At 35.0% G+C, this 20,325-nt stretch overlaps 2 protein-coding genes across 4 annotated transcripts; one reads left to right on the top strand and one right to left on the bottom strand.

Moving 5' to 3' along the window:
- Nucleotides 1-339: 339 nt before the first annotated feature.
- On the bottom strand, nucleotides 340-7,748 carry LOC123553938 (lysosome-associated membrane glycoprotein 1-like). Of its 2 annotated transcripts, XM_045343691.2 has the most exons (6): nucleotides 7,643-7,748; nucleotides 5,717-5,845; nucleotides 5,166-5,302; nucleotides 2,646-2,856; nucleotides 2,111-2,293; nucleotides 340-1,057 (listed from the first exon to the last, which is right to left on the bottom strand). In XM_045343691.2, exons 2-6 carry the CDS (start codon nucleotides 5,748-5,750, stop codon nucleotides 903-905), a joined length of 720 nt encoding a protein of 239 aa, XP_045199626.2. In that variant the 5' UTR covers nucleotides 5,751-5,845; nucleotides 7,643-7,748; the 3' UTR covers nucleotides 340-902. The 2 variants fall into 2 exon arrangements, with proteins under 2 accessions (XP_045199626.2, XP_045199625.2); XM_045343690.2 differs by lacking the exon at nucleotides 7,643-7,748 and having other exon boundaries at nucleotides 5,717-6,020.
- Nucleotides 7,693-19,253, top strand: LOC123555733 (trehalase-like). Of its 2 annotated transcripts, none has more exons than XM_053548651.1 (13): nucleotides 7,693-7,714; nucleotides 9,145-9,245; nucleotides 9,673-9,811; nucleotides 11,168-11,255; nucleotides 12,038-12,138; nucleotides 12,596-12,688; nucleotides 14,590-14,832; nucleotides 15,937-15,986; nucleotides 16,351-16,563; nucleotides 16,904-17,127; nucleotides 17,822-18,046; nucleotides 18,528-18,581; nucleotides 19,035-19,253. In XM_053548651.1, the coding sequence occupies exons 2-13, from the start codon at nucleotides 9,224-9,226 to the stop codon at nucleotides 19,224-19,226; spliced, it is 1,644 nt and encodes a 547-aa protein (XP_053404626.1). In that variant the 5' UTR covers nucleotides 7,693-7,714; nucleotides 9,145-9,223; the 3' UTR covers nucleotides 19,227-19,253. The 2 variants fall into 2 exon arrangements, with proteins under 2 accessions (XP_053404626.1, XP_045202260.2); XM_045346325.2 differs by lacking the exon at nucleotides 7,693-7,714 and adding an exon at nucleotides 8,194-8,327.
- Nucleotides 19,254-20,325: the final 1,072 nt, after the last annotated feature.

Below are 20,325 nucleotides of genomic sequence, written 5' to 3'. Positions count from 1 at the left end.
GTAAGATCTATATGTTTCGATTTACTGAAGGTCGTACACGCCATAATGTTATGGGGAAAACTATTGGTGGTATCTAACCTCTTTTCCAGCTTGACGCAATGACTTTATAATTTTGACGCAGAAACATAATAACCCATTCTTCTCTGTCTTCTTTGTTTAATAGGGAAACAAATGTGGTCGTGTTAGAATCGACGATTAATTTATTGTTAATATTTTACTACTTAAACAAATGACGAAATATTTAACTTCGGTGAAACATCATGCTGTAAAATTGAATATGCTTTCAACACAATCCAAGAAAATCATATTTCAGTTGAAAAAAAAGAAACAACAGCCAACAACTATTCTTACTATGTTTATTTATTAATGAGACATATGAAAATGTACATATTTCAGGTGATAATGTTTACGGAAGTCATGACAAACTGAAACTAGAGCTATTTCTTACTTGACACCTCAAGACGCCGGAGTAAATTATGGTGTCAGTTCTATGAAAATCTTCCATGCGGTTTAGAAGACAGGAAGTGTGACCTTGACTTTGGGCAAAATAGCCTGAGTTGTGCGCTCTGCACATCGTTTTATTGGGGTGGTTATTTGATGCAGTTTTACGTAAACCTCCAAGTGGCTTAGAAGATATGGGGCGGGCACAAAGTTAAAATTTGACCTTTGGCCTCCCAAGTGTGACACTGACCTTGGACATAGAGAGCCTAGTTGTGCGCTCTGCACGTTGTTTTGGATGAGGTTTATAACTGATGCAAGATTATCTCCCAAGCAGTTAAAAAGATTTGAAGCGGACACGAATACGAAGGGGCGGTACTACGGACGAACGGGCATGCTTGACTCCAGTAAAGCCCCTATACACTGTGTATCGATGGGTATAATAAAGGTCATATTTGATGTATTTATGTATACTCGTATTTGTCACCCTTAACTTTCGTAACAACTATATACAGTAAGACGACAACGACTATCATTACGGCTAGCGCTATCCCAACAGACACTGCGGCAGCTGTATCCGATTGCGGTACTGGGCTAGTCTGGGTACATTGCTGTATATCTGCAAAAGAGGACAGAGTTGAATTGTTAGATTTTACCAGTTCGAATAAGGGTGAAATCACTCTAAATTCCGTGAAAACCAAATGAGATCTCCTTTAACGATGAAGACGCATACGTGCCCTTTGTTGATATAATAGTAGGTGTACGATATATTGACCAGCAGAACGGACGCAGTGGAGTTATTGAGACACCGTCTCACTACGAAGTCAGGAGACTTCGTCCAACTGATAACTACTGACGCCGAGATTAGAGACCCTTCACGCCTGGCACTTACACCTCCCATTACAATACCAGACTTTTGGAAGAGACGAACATATGGCGACTATGAATAAGTATAAATACAAGCAAGCATTAATCAGGGCATGGTACATGATCTCACGATACGACAAGTTAATTTATTTCTTTCTCTTATATTTGTTTCTGATGCAATATATAGCAGTTGATACTTTTTAAGATAATCCTGTTTTATGTGTTTATTCATAATATATTCGGATTTTCAATACGTCGACAACAATATATAATCTACAACCTTGCCTCTGATCAGTCTTTTTAGTTAGCTCATCATGAGTCAAATTCTAGAGTTTTGAGACCGGCCTACAATCTAGTACAATTCATTAACTGTATGCATGTCATATATATAACTGCAACGTCGTATTGGTACAGTTCCATCAACATTTCATTATGTGGGGAGCTTCATGCAATTTGGAGCACGCATAACGATCCCCGGGAAGTGTTATCCGCATGGAGCGTTATATGGTCTCAAAGTCATAAATAGAAATATCCTTTTCGGTTTTGCGTGTATGAAATTTACTGAAAATGATTCAGATTTAGACTTAATTTAAGATAAAAACAATCAATTGTGAACTGATATCGCTAAGTTCCTTATTTGTATAAAGTTATCATTTCCTATGATACTAATGTCATTTAATAATAATTCTGCCTGGTAACTTTTCCAAGCATCTAAGCATTTCTCAACTAATCAAACATACATGAAATGTACGTGTATTTATTGGCTGCCTGCGAAGCTGTTTTATCAATGCTCCTGTCTACTTACTGCTGTTGGCAAACCACGTTGTATTCGTTTCGCCAAAAGCTCTGTAACGGATGTCGTATATATTGATGACTATGCTTCCGTTTAGCGCCAAATTTGTCTGACCTTGACATTGATAGGATCCGCTAACAGGTGCTTGGTTTGTCCCGTCTGGTAACTGTGTGGTAAACGTGTATATCTTACCGGCTGCAAATTAACAGTGTAACATTACTGTAGTCATATCGGAACATTTATAATGGGGCAAATCCCTTTCTATCATAGAAATAGGTTAATGACTTCAGTTTAGTAATGGAAGTCAGTTAAATCCTAACAATTTTGAATAGGACGTATCAGAGAAGTTCATCCAGATTCTGATGAAAAGCCATTTAATCTATATTCTTAATCGCTGTAACATATTAATTTGTTTTTTCAATCATAAAATGCATGATTGCAACGGTGTATTACCTATGTCTATTACTCCGTAAATTTTAGCAGCATAGATAATTGACTAGTCTGAAAATTCTAATTTAAAATGTACCAATTGATTGGTGTGTCTTACCATAGGCAGATGATATGTTAGGAAACCACGCATTGCTCGCAGCATATGTCAGCAAAATTGTGTCCATCTGATATTCTGTTTTTGATGAGTTTGTAAAAGTGAAAGTGAGAGTCCATGAGTTATTAAAATACACATTTAAAGTGTTTCTGTCCACTCCGCAGGACCCATTCACGTATGGACTACTTGGCACTGGTATAATGGTGGTGTAGTTCTGTAATATGAAAATGATACGTTTCACAACCTTAAATCGACAAACTACTCGTATAAAATACGTTAAGTCCTTACAAAGCTCTATAATGTCAAAGAATAGGACAATTTCTGTACAACAGGAATGTTTAGATATCAAACTTGTGATTATTTTTGTCAAAGACGTAAGCAGAACGAGAACTTCTATTTTGGGTGAAATGTTTTCAAGCATTCTATATAGTTTACTCAAGTTTTTTCATTGTTTGAAATCGTCTATAGCTGAAAAAATAATCGCTGTACATGCATAATCACGGTCAAGTCTAATAAAAACACGTCATCCAGTTCTTCAAAAGTATAGACATAAATGTGAAATACTAGTCTAATTATCAATTATTGTATACAGAAAGCAAGCATGGTCCAAATTCTTCATGTTAAAAACTAAGTGCTAGAGTGAAAATGATAAATCTAAATTGCTCCTTGATTCTTGATAGCGAATTGAAAATTCTTTGTGCCAAACGATGGTAAATGTTCGAAACTGTAAGCAGATTATATTTAATATTATTTACAAACATTTTAATTGGTCTTAAATGAAAAGTATGTGGTGAAGTATGAGCCCCTTTCAAATGATATACACCATCTTATTATGGATTGATTTAGCATGAAAACAGGTATTTATGTCTGTCTGGTCATATCTTTTTTTTCACTACAGGTCCGATACTCGTGTCTGTGCTCTTCCAGAAGGTCACGCATCTACTGTTAAATGATTTATCCGAAATGACAGTGCTTTTTTAATCAAAATACTGGAAATTAATCATTGATTCCTCGATGTGTCAACACAAACCGAAGTCATCTATCCGCATACCTATTCATACCAAGAACTATTTCCTAGCACTCTTGTGTCATGAACAAAGGTGCGTTCTGATTGGTGCTATTTATAGAGGAATTTAATTTTGACTAACAAATGATTGGTTCCCTTTAATCACTGCCTATAATATTACGAAATAAGTCACTGTCTCAACCGGGAATCGATCCGACTTCAACTCCTCCCATAAGATTTGAAAAGAACTGTCTAATGACAGCATCGATTCCGTGTCATTTTAAAGGTAGACAACACTGTCCATATTTGTACTGATGTGCAAGACGTTGCGGTTCGGACAAGTTATGTGGGCGCTTATAAGGAACAAGGAAAAAACGTATTCTTCCAAAAAATCAGAAGTCAGACGCTCTGTGCACGTGCCGGAAGGACACATTTTTTAATTCGATAGTATATATCTCATTCGTATATCGCATGTTACCATAGAGGGATCGATCCCGATTTTCGTCGCATCGGTAGGATCGATTCCCTATAAAACGCGAGAATTCAGCATCAACAATAAATAACCCATATCTTATTAATATGAAATAAGGCAAAGCCTCAAAGCGAGCTCAAAGAAATCGGATTTAGCTAAAAATATTATGCATCATCTATTTGTCACAAAGAAACTATTCACTAGTCACAAGAATTCAGGAGAACCTATTCACTTGAAAAAGTCTACATTTAGTGTCACCATGCCTATTACAGTGAATATCATACGTTGCAAAATTTATGGGAAGCCGGTGTCACGGTGACGTCATTACCGCGTTCCCGTTTCTTTCTGCTTATTAATAACATTTTTTCCATTTTCTGGTCGATGCTTGATCTTTTAAATGCAAATAATATTTTTTTCAAGCAACTGGAAATCATTCTTTTGTTATTGTTGAGTGATGAATAATTTTTAGCAATTGAATGAAGTTCTGTATTCACTCCGGAAAGAAGTACTTCCTGTGAGCACCAGTCCGCTAGGGTGCGCTTTTTTTAAGTGAGTGAGTGAGTGAGTTGGGTTTTACGGCGAATCGACACAAAATGGTCATATATCGCCGAGAAGAAGTCATTTTACAAACGCCAACTGTAAAGCCTAAACATTGATGTAAAAATGTAAAGCATACCTAAAAACATCCATGTAAAAATGTAAAGAACACTATGAATAATGTAAAACATAATTATCTAAAAGCATCCATGTAAACTTCCGACGAAACTTTTCAAATCCATCACCAGGAAGGTCTAATACGTATCAGATGTTCTAGCCATCACCAAGTGTGAAAGTATAGATCTTCTTGCGTTACCGTAAAGCTCGATTCCCTTCGGGCCTGCTCTTCGAGCTCGCTATTAACAGCAATGCAATCTAGTAATTACAATTTAAACGAAAAGGGAGCAAAACACTAACTCTGCTTAGGTATATCAAATAAACAAACTATTCCGACAGTTTAGTCTGTTATGTTGGCTGAATCCTTGAGTTAAAATAGTTATTCAATTACCGTTGCATTGCCTGCGTATGGAACCACTAGCTCAAACCCCGCTGTCATGATGACACATGTGACGTCATCATTGGAGACTGTGTAATTATTTCTAGGTGGCTGGGATGATGTTGCGGATACATGGCAAACAAATAAATCTGAAAAAAAGGAAAACATGAATCAAAATTCTTCGAAGGAATTCTTCCAGTTTTCTCCTATGTGCCTTGTATTTGTGAATAACTTATTTTATCGCCTGTTTGCCTATCAGCAAATAGCAATAAATTAACACACAATGTACTTGAATATACTCTCTGAAAGGAACACAGTTAAGATGAACAGGATACAAAAAAACGTTGTCTTGCTCCGTAGCCGCCATTAAACACCTACCAGCGCAAGGTTCGGAGTTTGGCCGAGTGATTGGGCAAACTTTCTCGGTGTCAATTTCACATTCTAAGACACATGTTCGCCGCCTCGGAAACACCTGCGCAGACGTATACTGGAGAAACAGTTTGTGGTTTGCTTAAGTTACAAAAACTTACACTTGTTTGAATTTCAGTAAAGTAGTGACTTACATGAACACAGCAAAATGAGTATTATCACTTTCATCCTCTTGGATTAAAAGAATCACATCAACTGAAAACTTATTCCGTAAACTTTCATTTCCGCTCGGGAGCACTTTTAAGTCCAGGGTTGTCAATGGTCTGAAAAAAGAAGCTGAAATATTTTTTTTCGAAATTGTTTCACGTGGTTTAAATATCAGTATGAACACTATATCGTCCAATGTTTAAGGTCATGTTTAAACATAAAACAGGGTGATAACATTGGACTACTGTAAGCCATGTTGGAGATAACAGATTCAAATGATAAAAGCTTTAATAATAAACGTCTGTGTGACCAAGATTAAACATATTGCTATTGCTATGTACTATTATATGACATGTATCTCATACAAATTTGGAAGAAAGTGAAAGACATGTATACAGATAAGCTGTCACAATAATACTTTACTGGTAATTTAGGATAATCTGGCGGTTGAGCAAATCAATATGAATACGTTTATTTGTTATGAGTGAACAAATTGACTGACATTATTATAACTGCTTTTATATTTTAAGCTTGTAAATAACATGTACATATCGCCATGCAAGCTAATTTGATCACCAATAATTTATATAAATAAAGGTGTTCATATTTATCTGCTCAAGTGAAAAATCTCCTGAAAAATGGTCAGTAAGTATGCAAAACGAATGTACTATTGTAAAATCTGAGTAAAGTGTAATCAGCTCAAACAGTGTAGGAAATAAAGGTATATGTATCTTTAACATTAAATTTCTAAACATGATAATTTATTTTTACTCGTGTGTTATTATATTAATATCACATGGCAGCGTGTGTGACATTGATATTGTCAACCCGAGGGCAGAATGTCACCCGAGGCGAAAACCGAGTGGTGACATTCTGTTTCGAGGGTTGACAATATCAGTGTCACACACGCTGCCATATGATATTTATTTTATTGTACCGAACAAAATTAAGTCATATAAAAGTTTTAAAAATGTTTTTTTTTAATTGATTTAATTTAAACAGTTTCATCTTTTCAACATCATTATGAACAAGTTCAACTATGTGTACAAGGGAGGCAATCATTTAATGATTTGGCTAAAAAATTAAGCAGTTATTTGCCCTTATATGACACTCTAAATATCTGCGCGGCCACATGACCTGACAGTCACTTTCGCTTAGTCACGTGTCCAAAAGGCTGAAAATGTTTTTTATAGTCAAAATATCTCTTTCTCGTTTAATGGAGTGTAGACAAAAGTGAGGTATTATAATAGTATTTAAAGTTCAACTGTTAATTTCTAGATGCAATTTTAAAACAATCTGGTACCAATTAAATTGAGTACGGAGGTAGATGTAGAAACAAACAAAAACTGGTAGATGTAGAAACAAACAAAAACTGTCTGTGAACAGTTATTTTATACTCAAACAATTTTAACAACAAACCTGCCTTATCTCATTTTTATATCTGACAGTATTTGTTTACATTGTTCAAAATTTATTTATTTCTAGCAAATGTATGACAAGCAAAATGATAGTTCAAGTTTGAAACACGCTAGGATAGCTCGGAAACCAACTGAGTTTCCTCTTAAGCGGTGATTTATGAGGACTTAATTAAACATTCTTCGCATTTTTTTAATAATTGTGAATTGGGTAAATAAAATTAATTCTAAATATTAGAGGTAAATAGAAAAAAAAACCCATACTGTATCCTAGGTACGTTACTGCCACCTGTGTACCAACCATGAAATAGTACGGCATCTACACACTAACTTACAGGCTATTTTAAGTAAACATTGTTAATTTAGAACCATATCATTTCCCTGTGCAGTAAAAATCTTTTATATTGATATTTTATACTTTATTTCAATTGTTTACTTATTTTACAACGATTTATTATAAAAGTTTAACAGTAAAATAGAAATAGATAAAACGAGTACCTCGCGGTGAAGCACGCACACACAGGAGTATTTTACCATGGCCTAATTCTACATCAAAGAAGCTCGATAATGGTAAGGATTGGCTATCGTCAAAAGTGAAAGTAGAAAACCAAGTTATACATGCATCTGCGCTGTTTAAAGTGTTTATTGGATGTATCAGAATAAAGAAAGCAATAAATTAATGCCACTACGGTGTAACACTTGATTAAATTCTTTATGGACACGAAATACAATCTCGAGACATAATAAAAAAGCTAGAATTTATGTAAACTCGGAAGTAAAACTGCGATTATTCGTGTTCACGTGCGTAGCAAGACAAATAATTTTGGCTGTATATTCGAAAGCGAACTATATTGTAGTTTAGTTAAGGTATATGTGGATGTATACCCAGCCGATACGCGACCGTGATCTCTCCTTGGAGAATAATAACCTTCATAACAGAGTAACTACAGTGAAATTAGAGAGGAACGTATGTTATCTTACATCAACGTTCATCTGTACTCTCGTTAATGTTTTTATAACGTCTGAAACAATTTTCATAAATACAACATAGTATCTTGCAAGGATTTATAAATAATACAACAGGAGGAATGTTTGGGACATTTACTGTGTTCGTCGTGTGCATTTTCTGTTCCGTTATAAGCAACGCAGGAATTCGGGTAGCCGCATTACCGGCGTGTGATAGGTAAAGCCAACTATTACCGGTATATTTGTTATTAAAATGCAGTCAAATGTAATACAGTGTTCTGGCTTACCATTCATTTTCTGCATATTTAATAAATCAAACAAATTTAGAAAGTATCGTTGCTAGTGGCATTTAGAATATTAAGTGGTCTTGGCATATACTAGATGATTTTAGCTAGTCAATAATATACCCCAAACTTAAATAAATAAACATGTCTCTAAAAGTACACATTTTTGTTATGAAAGGAACGTTACTATTTATATTTATAAATGATTTTTATTTTTTAACAAAATTCGTGCATGTTTACACATAGACTGATAACTGTAACAGCTTTCATTTTATGAACTAGCTATTTCTATATGCATTTTTATTGTAAACGAGAATAATCATTTAGTATGTTTTGGCCAGTAAAATTTTATAATGTAATCAAATATTATTGTTTAAACATTAGTTAACTTGTGAACAAGAAGGCACTAGCTAATTTCAAATATAGTAGATAATATTGGTGAATTTGACTCCTGTGAAACTTATTTTATCCGCCGGCATCAAAACCCAGAATCATATCAAGACTGTTTCACTCTTTATAGAGATGTTTTTAATCGCGGTGTTCAATGCGGTCAAAACAACCAGTCACCGGCAGTGTTGCATTTTTATAGACGACTTTGTCATGCAGTACCCAAACTTGCATAAATGAGAAGACAAAATCCATTAGCGTTAAATTAAAGACACTAATTAGAACATTTTACTTCTGAGTTTTCACGTTTTTGTAGTTATATAACTGTAATTGACATTCAAGATATATATGATTGTGTTACAGTCAGATTTGGTGTGACGGACCTTTACTCGATGCGGTGCAGAATGCGAGACTGTACACGGATTCTAAGACATTTGTTGACATGAATCTTAAATCTGACCCAGGTATCTATTTTTAACTTGTGCTTTCAATTAACTCGATCAGAAGGTTCCTTTAATTCAATGATACAAGATATAGTCATTCTGTTTTCAAGCTATAATTAGGTATATTAGTATCATATATCAGTATTATATATTAAACACGAATTTCTATCGTCGTCATCATCATCATTAAAATCATAATCGCCATCTTTTTCACAGTCTTCGTTGTCGCATCATCATCATCATCATCATTATCATCATCGTTGTTTATCGTCATCGTCATCAGCGTGAACATAGCGAGTAAATTGTTGGATTTCCGCTTAATCAAGAATATTTATTTGAATAGAATTTGAAATCTGGTTAATTTTATCTTTACTTACTTAAACTACTTTTCTCATTAAACAATTCCATTATTTTGAATTCATTCTGCTTATACGTATATTGTCTTAAGATGTCGTGCTGTCAGCATTTGTAAATATAAGCGACTCTGGTACTCCAAGAAAGTCTCAGATCAGAGAGTTCCTCAAGACGTATTTCGAAGGTCCCAATATGGAGTTTGAAAAATGGACACCTACTGACTACCTTGAAAGGTAAATATATGATACATTCTGAGTTAAAATACAGTCACTTCAAAGGGATCAATCCACAGAAGACTGTTTTGCTGTTGCTACACATCGACACCTTGGGGTTTGTTTATGTCGTTTAGTTTTTAACTTTTTGAAAAAAACAAAAACAAAAAAAACAGGCCTACATTTGAAATACAAATGCATGTAAAAGTTTAATTTGAATAAAAGGGAAAAAGAAGACACCGAATATGTCATAGAAGAAGCTCGTCTGTCTGAACTAATGTAACGTCCACCAGGCTACTTACATGAGCGATTCCTGCAGAAGGCTGTTATTAATTTCAGTTGGAAGATATTGCAAGATACAGAACACGCTCCAATTCAAGGAGCTCCGCAGACACTTAGGCGAGACTGTAAACAAAACTCTTTTAAACGAAAGTTATGTGCTCCATTATACATTCCAATGCAGTGGTGGTCTTTTCACCCGCACAAGAAGGGTGTCATTACATCATTTCTGGAAGCCTTTACGTGTTTTTGTTATTCATCACGTGACTCTACCGAATTGAATTGATAGAGGTAGCTTTAATATTAATGTAATGCAATTTCAGAACATTACAGTTATAGTTGTATTGTCTTTTTGTGACGTAGAGCAGCCGAAACTAAAAGTTCACGATTGTTTTGTTATTAAATACAACAGTCCGAAGGTTACATCGGAAAGGAGTAACCGGATTCAAACATTTTCAGCGGATAGTCATTTTTAACGTTTTATCTTCAAATGCACACGACGTATCATTTACATGAAAACGTCAAAATGTTTTGACGTCACTGTAAGAGTTTAAATACGTGGTTTTGACTTCGCATACGTGTCAGTACGACTCGTGATTGTGTTTAGACCAATGGAATTGAATATGAATATAAAATTACCACATAGCCTAGGCCTTCTTATACAATTATTGCCGTTAAGAGAGGTCGACATGAGGACTTAACGACCTGGAAAAAGTTATATCGATCGTGGGCGTAATTATTTTACTTTTCCTAAGTGGATATAAATGTTCATTTTGACCTAATCTAAAAATCAACAAGTGTTTTATTATCGCATTTGTTATTGCAACAGCGCATATGTTTTTGTTGTTTTAATTTTCGGAGAAAAATTAAACATTTGCAGTGGTTTTTCTTTGCTTGTTATATCACGTCACATTTTTATGACGAATGACGGATTGGTTAAAGTCCCAAGCATCAGAACAATGTACTGTGGTAGATCTTAGACGATAAACCACAAGCAGGCATTGTATCAACAAACGGGACGTATGGTGGCATTTTCACGTCGTAGTTTTATTTGTGAAAAAAATAAATACCTCTATGTTTAATGATCTTTTTTTGTAGTTCTGCTTTTCTCGCTGGTGTGAAAGATGAAGAGCTGAGAAAATTCGGGAAAGCTTTATGTAAAAAATGGCAACTTCTCGGAAGAAAGGTACAAATATATATTTTAACTGGGATGCTTTCAATTCAGTAAATAATGCAAGTGAAATATACTTGTGTTTTTTTGGGTTTTTTTTTTTTAAGAAATGAACTGCAAGTAATTTAAAATGGACATATTTTTTAGGAAAGTCACTATTTGCAACTTTGTATCCACTTACTATATAGTTTCTCTCTTATGAAAGCTTACAAATTTGATTACTGTTGTGCAAGTCTCCATATACTCATGATACATGTAGAAAGTATCACTGACGTTGAGAAATAGCAAGAAAACGTGAAATTGTCAAACATATACAATGTTCATATTGTTCATCCTTTCGAAAGTGTTTTAGGATAAGATACCCTCAAACCCTTTTCGAATTTTTTTGACCTTAGCGGGGTAAAATTTTAGAAGTTTTGTCGAAATAATTATCTCGTATGTCATTTACAAAAATGCAGTTCGAAATAAATGTTTTAAATAACTCAGAATAACCAGAAAAAAAATGTGAGTTAGTTATATAATTTATTTATCTATTTGCATTTTGCGACTTTTGAAAATGGATTGATGTATTGAAATAAATATAAATGTACGATCGCATAATCTGATTTTGTTGTAATTTCGACATTTTGTTACCAACGGATATTTGTAATATGTAAAGTTGAATAAAAGTATGTTGGCAAAACAAGTGTCGCATTTGAAGGTTTGATAAGTGTAGATATGTTTAAACTGATTGGATTTCACGTAATAGTTTTTTTAAATATAAATTACATTTAAATTCTTTCTTACACTTTGTTCAGATAAAGCAAGATGTGAAAATCAACCCAGACAGGTATTCTCTGATCTACTTGGACCACCCATTTATAGTTCCAGGAGGAAGATTTAGGGAGACCTACTACTGGTAACAACCTGTCTTTTCCTTTTAAACACGTTATGTATCTTTTTCATTTGTACTTTACATCCTGATACGTTATGGAACTGCACCTTTAGACAACCACCGTGCTAGACTTTGGTGTGGTAGATGTAAAAATATGTATGTACATGTATATAGTTTTAATCGGTCCAGAATACAGCGCGTTTCCCCTGCAATGCTTACTACCTTTTTGAAAAAAGAACTGTCTAAAACAAGCATTATCATTTCCGCGTGTCAACAACCATGCTCTGTAGCATCCTCCTATAGATTTGTTTCAAGTTGAATCAAACGTAAAGCAAATGGGGGAATCAGAGCTGCATATAAAGGCTACCTAAAATAGTTGGCTTCGGCTTTTAAGTTTTGAGAACACTAACGTAATACTTTGAATGCTTGTAGTATTTTGTAACGCTAAGATCTGTTGTGACTGTAATCATTTATGTTACAGGGATTCTTATTGGGTGATAAAAGGGTTGTTAGTATGCGAAATGAAAGCAACTGTGAAAGGCATGCTGGAAAACTTTATATCTCTTGTAAAAAGGTTAGTTTCAGCTCTTTATTGCTATTTTTACTATACCAGTAACGATTAAGATTAAAATTAAAGGTTATGGTACTCGTTGTGCCCCAACACATTTATGTGGTCAGTCGAGTACCTGGATGATTTTGAACTGTACGCCAGATAGACGAGCAGCTATGAGCCAAACAGCGATGTCGCGAGAATACGGGAGGTTAGAGAGAGTCTCGATTGGATTGTGTAAGGGTATTCTAGCTTTTGTTGTCAGTATCGTTCTTGAAATCATCGTGATATTTTAATTTCATGCATGACTTCTGCATTCGCATTTTGACATGTTTTTCATTAATGCGTCTACCCATACATTGCGAATGTGTCAGGTTTTATCAAATAATCTTTAATAATATCTATCTCACACGGAAGTAAACATTTTCAAGAAAACGTAAACATCTATTTTTTGCAAACGAAAATTCAAACTGCGTAAATTGCTTTGGTATTTCGGTATCCTGATCCTGTAGATTGATAGATTGAATTGCACATCAGTGCACGTTAAATGTTATATTAACCGCAAGCTTTTTTTACTTGAGACTTTTGATGGCTCAAGCATTTTTGTTCTCTCTTTGCATGCTTGGTTACCAATGTTTTACTTGGGGCATCTATGACCGAGTGTTTAAGGTTGCTAACTTTGAATAACTTGCACCTCACCGATATGGGTTCGAGCCTCACTCGGGGCGTTGAATTCTTCATATGAAGAAACCATCCATCTTGCTTACAGAAGGTCGTTGGTTCTACCTAGGTGTCCGCCCGTGATAAAATAATGCAAGGAGGAGCACATGGGGAAAACTAAATGGAATACTGTCAATAGGACCAGCTTTTATCAATAAAATTGTTTCTTTGTAAACAATATATAATTTAGAATGAACAAAAATATCGAAGGTGTTAGCATTGCCCCTTCCTTTTGTGTTCTTTTGTTTGTGTTCGTGTTTGCATGGTTGCGTCTGTGTTTTTATTTAAGGCGGGCCTATTTTGCGATGTGTGGCTCTGGTTGTATTTGTCGTGCCTTATGCTTACAAGGAATCTACCCTTACCTTTTCCAAGATAATTATAGGAACAAATAAATTTATTTTGAAAACGAATTTGAGCAGAAGCTTTTTCATTTCCCCGGTGTCGAATTTAATTGTAAGCCCATGTGTACAAGCGTATGCCCAGGTACGCCCCTGGTGGTGGCATATAGCGCTGCTGCTGTCCGTACGTACATCCTGAAATCTTGTGTGTCCAACTCCTACCCTACTATTAATCTGATTTGCTTCAAACTTTTACAGATGAACAACCTTGATGTGTAGATGACCATAAAGGAAGGATTTTTTCTGTAACTATTTTACCACAGTTATGGCCCTTTGGTAGTTTTGTAATATAGAATATAGAGAAAATTATTGTGTGTCCAACTCCTCCCCCACTATTAGCCTGGTTTGCTTCAAACTTTGACAGATGAACTTGCTTGGTGTGCAGATGACCATAAAAGAGGGATTTTTTTCTGTGATTATTTTTACTTTAGTTATGGCCCTTTGATAGTTTTTGCTATATGTTGTGGCATCCATGTCCTACGGGCACAATTTCTAGTTGTGTTTCTGTGATAATGCAGGGGATATGACGAATAGGCATGTTTTACGTATGTTTGCATTTCCTTCTTGGATGGAAATAGATATATGTCTGATAGTAAACATTTAATCAGTCCTTTGAGGACAGTTTGATGCCCGTAAAACAGCAAAAAGGATTTTATTGCTGTAAGGTACAGAGGAAGATTTTAATAGAAGCATCCTGTCATATGTAAATTAACTTTTTAGTGATACAATAATACAACTGCAATAATTAACAATACTTATCATTGATATTATTCGTGATTAATAATAACTTCTTTATTATATTTTAAGATATGGAATGGTACCAAATGGGAACCGTATATACTACACCCGGCGTTCACAGCCGCCCTTCCTTATTCCCATGGTGGACTTGTATATAGAGGCAACCAATGATATCGATTTTCTCAGAGAAAGTATTCCGTACTTGGCGGATGAATACAAATTTTGGATGACAAACAGAAGCGTTAAGTACAATGTTGGAAATAATCAGGAGTTTGTTTTAAACAGATACGCAGCGCCCATTACTAAACCAAGGTAATTCATAGGGTCGGAAATCATCAAAAACAAATACGCTGATTAATCAACCAAACCATGGCTGCAGTTTGATAGTTGATAAATCATGCCAAAATAGATTGACCGTTGACTGACCATGCCAAACATAACTTGATAGTTGATTAATTATGCCAGATTAGTTCGAGCGTTGATCAATCATGCCAAAAATAGCTTGATAGTTGATAGATCGTGCCAGATTAGTTCGAGCGTTGATCAATCATGCCAATAATAGCTTGATAGTTGATAGATCGTGCCAGATTAGTTCGAGCGTTGATTAGTCATGCCAGAATAGCTTGATAGTTGATTAATCATGCCAGATTAGTTCGAGCGTTGATTTATCATGCCAAAAATAGCTTAGTAAATTACATATAAATATATAGACTAAAATAATTCAACCATTTTGCCACCTTCGAACATAATATCTATACATGTATGAACATTCAAGTAATACATTATATAATGTACATTTCTGGTTAAAAGTGGCAATTTTGCCAACAAAACAGTTGTATAGCACCAGAATTCGCTCATTTTAGGCGTATTGTAATTACGTCAGAACTCGTTTTGCCGATGATCACGTCAACGTCATTGGCAGTTTAACCATTTTAACGTCAACAAGTCCGATCGTGATTAATCAGTACGTCACATGTTAATTCTGAATTCTGATTGATTTAATTACTTGACTGTAAAACAAAATGACATTATCACATTGTGATTCAGAAATTGTACTTTACGTTAATGTTTGATTCGTCATGTTCAAAGCGCGCTATTATTTGCAATTAATCAGGATTTCGCGTATTTGCGAAACACAGTATTTTCTGTTTTTAGAGAATATACTTAGTTTTATTGTTTTACATTCAATCTTTAGATTACAATGTGATAGTTATCCAAACCTTTGATCAAAAGAGGTAATATAAAAACATCATTATCATCAAAACGTCGATTTCAAACCAAAACGTCGTTTTGGAAATGCGAGTCACTTCTATAGATTTTGTCGATTAATATTTTTTAAGATTACCTCGGATTTCAAATTTCAGTCTTTAAAGTTAAAGCTATCAAGATATAATTGTATGATGTATTTCATTTCAGGCCAGAATCATATACAGAAGATATTTCAACTAAAAACAAACAATCGAGGGGTGAGCATTCATAGCCGTAACATGATAAGTTTCTCTGTCTCTTTTTTTTTCTGACAGATATTCTGAATTTAGAGAAAAATTATTACCGTTTATTCATGCTTCATGATCCGTATGACAGCATTCTTTGGCTGTTATAACAGGTAACAAAACAAAGAGTTGCACACAAGATACGATTTAATAGCATGCATCCTTGCATGGTTTCAAGGAAGACCGTTTGTCTCCGAACAATTTCGAACCTCTGATGGATTAGAGAAATGGAAATTAATGACCCGTGCAAATTTCGACGAAGGTCAGTTGATCAAATATGGCGAGTATAAAATTGCACAGAGATACAATCAAACTACTTTTTCTTATATTACTCCAGTTTCTCCTTCGGAAATGTACCAAAATTTGGCATCGGCAGCAGAGTCGGGATGGGACTTTTCTTCTCGTTGGTTCTCGCAAGAATTCCAGGACGAGACTTCAGATGAAACAAGATGGCTGAGTTACACTGATACAACTGATGTAATTCCTGTGGATTTAAACAGCATATTGTGTTGGAATGAAATGTTAATGGCAAAGTTCTACAATAGCCTAGGTATCGGACAATTATACTAGTACACGAAGACTTCAGTATAATATTATTATAAAAACGAACACATTTAATGGTTTGAATATGTGTACCACTAACAACCTCATGTATGCTGGACGCTAAAATGAATGGAATTATTTCCTAAACGTGGCTGCAACACAAAGTTAGATTACTTTTGCCATGTCTGATATTTTTATTTGTCCCAATTTACTACATTTTCTGTTCTTTTACTGATGAGAGACATGATCTTACCAATGCTCCTCAACAGCGATTATGTTGACTTTATCCGTTTTGTTAGCAACGATTACTCTTAACACATTTTTATATACTGTTTAATTCTGAACAGGTGAACAAAATGCTTCCATGCACTATCGGCAACAACAGAAAGCTAGGCAAGACGCCATGATGTCTTTGTTTTGGGATCAGGAGAAGGGCGTCTGGTTTGATCTGTCGTTGGCAGCAAAGAGCAAACGACAAAGGTTTTTCCCATCTAACGTGTTCCCACTATTTGTTGGTTGTTATGACAAGGGCAATTCAAAATTAGAAAGTCAAGTTTTGGCTTATTTAAAGGTAAATTCAGATTTGTACTGTAATGTATGTTATATGACATTATCTTTACAAATTCCGGAAATATATGCTATGGAAATCCAGCATAATTATTTTAGATGCGGATGCAGTGCTGTCTGTCTACCAGAACAGAGGTCATGAGGTCTGAGGAGCCGCCGCTCCTCCATGTTATTTGGATAAGAGTTAAGTGGCACACTTAAGAACCAGAAAAGCTTCTTGAATCGGAGTGTCTTTTGTATCTTGCACTATCCTGTATCAAATAAGCTTACAAACGTAGTGATTTTAGATGCGTTCAGGTAAAAAAAGGCATGATCCCAGTTTATGAAAATCACTTTAAAAACAAAGATCTTAGCTGTATTTTTATTATTGGTTAATAATAATATTTGTTGTGTAATATAATATTATTTAAAATTGAAATTCATTGTTTTACCGAAGAAACGATACAGGTTATTTGATTGTCAAAGTCCTACATAAAAGCCGAGATTTGCCGAACATACACAATTAGTCTACAGACTTGCATTTGGATCAGAATAATAACTTCTACAAGTAACCCATGTAATGGCGAACATTTGGATAAATATAATATAACTATAGTATAGTAAACCGTGGCGAAATATGATTATTCATTGAATGTACATGTATTTTGTAGGTATAAGTCAAATGAAATGTTAATCAGCTAAAATTGTGTTTTCTACAGGACAAGAATGTCATTGACTTTGCAAGTGGGGTACCAAGTTCTCTACTACAAACGGGTCAGCAGTGGGACTTCCCGAATGCTTGGCCCCCGCTTCAGGATATTCTAATCTCAGCACTAACCGACGGTGATCTGCCAGAAGGCCGCCAAGTTGGCCTTGAACTAGCCTCACGTTGGATACAGAGTAATTATATAGGCTGGAATAGGACCCATAATATGTTCGAAAAGGTATACAGTTAACAGTCATTGTCTTTTTAGCCCTTACCCAGCTAAATTTCTGTAATGACTTGTCCATCTTTCAATTTGGACAGTACCATTAACTGTTAAAAGGTGTGATTACCAAAATAATATTTATTGAATGGCGAACAGTGCAGATCATGATCAGACTGCACGGATGTGCAGGCTGATCATGATCTACACTGGTCGCAAATGTAGAGTCAGTCGTGTCTAGCATGATAAGGGTTAGTGGGGTCGATAATGAGGTTTTATCGACATGGATAAACTGATGCCTTCGATCGATGTCACAATTTTTCGAGGTTGATAAATCCTAAAAGACAACATAAGTTTTATTATCAAATCCATCCATTCAAAGGTTATTAGTAAGTATGACTTTTAATCGCATTTGTGACTGATGGAAGGGACTTGATAATAACAGTTCTATCTTTTGAAATAAATAACTGATGATATGTTTCTTTTTCATTTTCTGCAGTACGTTGTGACTAGTATGGGTTCTCGTGGTAGCGGAGGGGAGTATGATGTTCAGGTGTGTTTTTATTATTATTGAAAGTCAGTAGAGCTAATGCATAATATTTTTGCACAACCTCATTTTATCTATATTTGATTGGATATAGATATAGATCAGAATCATATTTTAAAATAATGAAAATTTTCGTTTTTCTTAACAGTTTTACGCCGATCACGTGTTATAAGCTTATTAATTTAACTGTTAACTTATTTATATTAACTACATGTTGTGCTGTAATTTGTGTGACTAACGTTTATTTTTATAAGTTTGGGTTGTCGGCGAGATAGGACAGGTTGACTTTACTCTTTATTTTAATATCAGTATGATTAATAATATAGATTGTCCAAGCAAAAAAGAAAGCCAAATGCCAATTTCCTAGTGACGATTAAGACCAGTTTTATGACCTTACAATGATATCATACGCCAAAGGTGACAGCAGACTGATTAGCATCATTTTGTATTCTTTTCCAGGATGGGTTTGGCTGGACAAACGGCGTCATACTGGATTTCCTGGAACGTTTTGGACAGAATTTAACCTTAGATTACACGACAAGTAACGGCAATGGGAGTCATTTACCACCAAGATTGGTCTTAACAACTGTTTTACTGACAATTACATTGTTTTGTTTTAGTTATTTCATTACCAAACATATGATGCTTTAGACAGAAAATAAAAACAGGTTAATTTTTTTATGTTTACTTTTGGAAAAGATATTGAGTCTGGCCATGCCGTTTTGACGCGGCCAGTGCCCCAAGAAGTGTCGGTTACAGGATAATGCAAAGCCTTGTTATTGTGAACCCATTCTTTGGTGCCAGTCACAGAAATAGCAATTTTGAGGATAATGCGGTCTGCTTGGCCGGATCCATAATTAGTGGGTGATTAGTGGGTGTGGAGAAATATCTAGAGGGCGTTTGTTCAGTTCCTCCGCTTTAGCAACTATAAATGCTAGTGACGTGGCGTTTTGTAAACGAAACAAGCCGAACAATTCTTCTGTAATGATTGAAATATAAAATTTAGGCAATCAAAACTCTATGCCCGCCGGGTTTTTCTCGTGCCAATCGCAGGAGGTTGTACAACTTAATAAAGTTCAAACATCTGTTTGGGGTTTTAAGTCATCCTAAATGCAGTAAATAAGCTGGTATTGTCACAGAGGTACCGACAAAAGCTTTGAATTGCGGGGTTTTAATTCCAACATCAAGACGATTATAAATACAGCTTGCTTATTAAAAAGCGTATGACTCCAAATACTATTTCATTTAAATGAAAAATAATGAATTGATGTATACAATTTGACTATAGCAAAAATAAATAACCTTGAGCAAGATCTGACGTAGCCAAACGTTGCTGTCTTCATATTGTCATAATGCCAGTTGTTGGGAGTTTGTAAAAAAAGATATACATTTATATAGTGGGCAGAGCGGTATGACCTTGACCTTTAACTGATACGGCCAAAAATTGTATCGTAATGCTTAACATTTGTACCAAATTATTTAAAAATCATTAAAGCTGTAAAGCGGACACGAAACAGATGGACAAAAGGGCCCAAACTATGTCTCCTTGATTTTGAAATACCAGACTTGAAAAGGTCAAACTGAGTGCCGAATGTATGATGCTACACCAACACAATTCATGTCAGAGGTAAGAGGCAATAAATTTGAAGTAACGTCACGCAGGCCTCTCTGTTGTAGGATACAAATAATAATGGGACATTCCAACACTGCAAAATTTCAAAATGGGACATACAATACATAAGGCTAAAAT

This window comes from Mercenaria mercenaria, chromosome 7 (genome assembly GCF_021730395.1).
Source record: "Mercenaria mercenaria strain notata chromosome 7, MADL_Memer_1, whole genome shotgun sequence".
Taxonomy (NCBI): Eukaryota; Metazoa; Mollusca; class Bivalvia; order Venerida; family Veneridae; genus Mercenaria; species Mercenaria mercenaria.
This window is presented reverse-complemented; position numbering and strand designations above follow the sequence as displayed.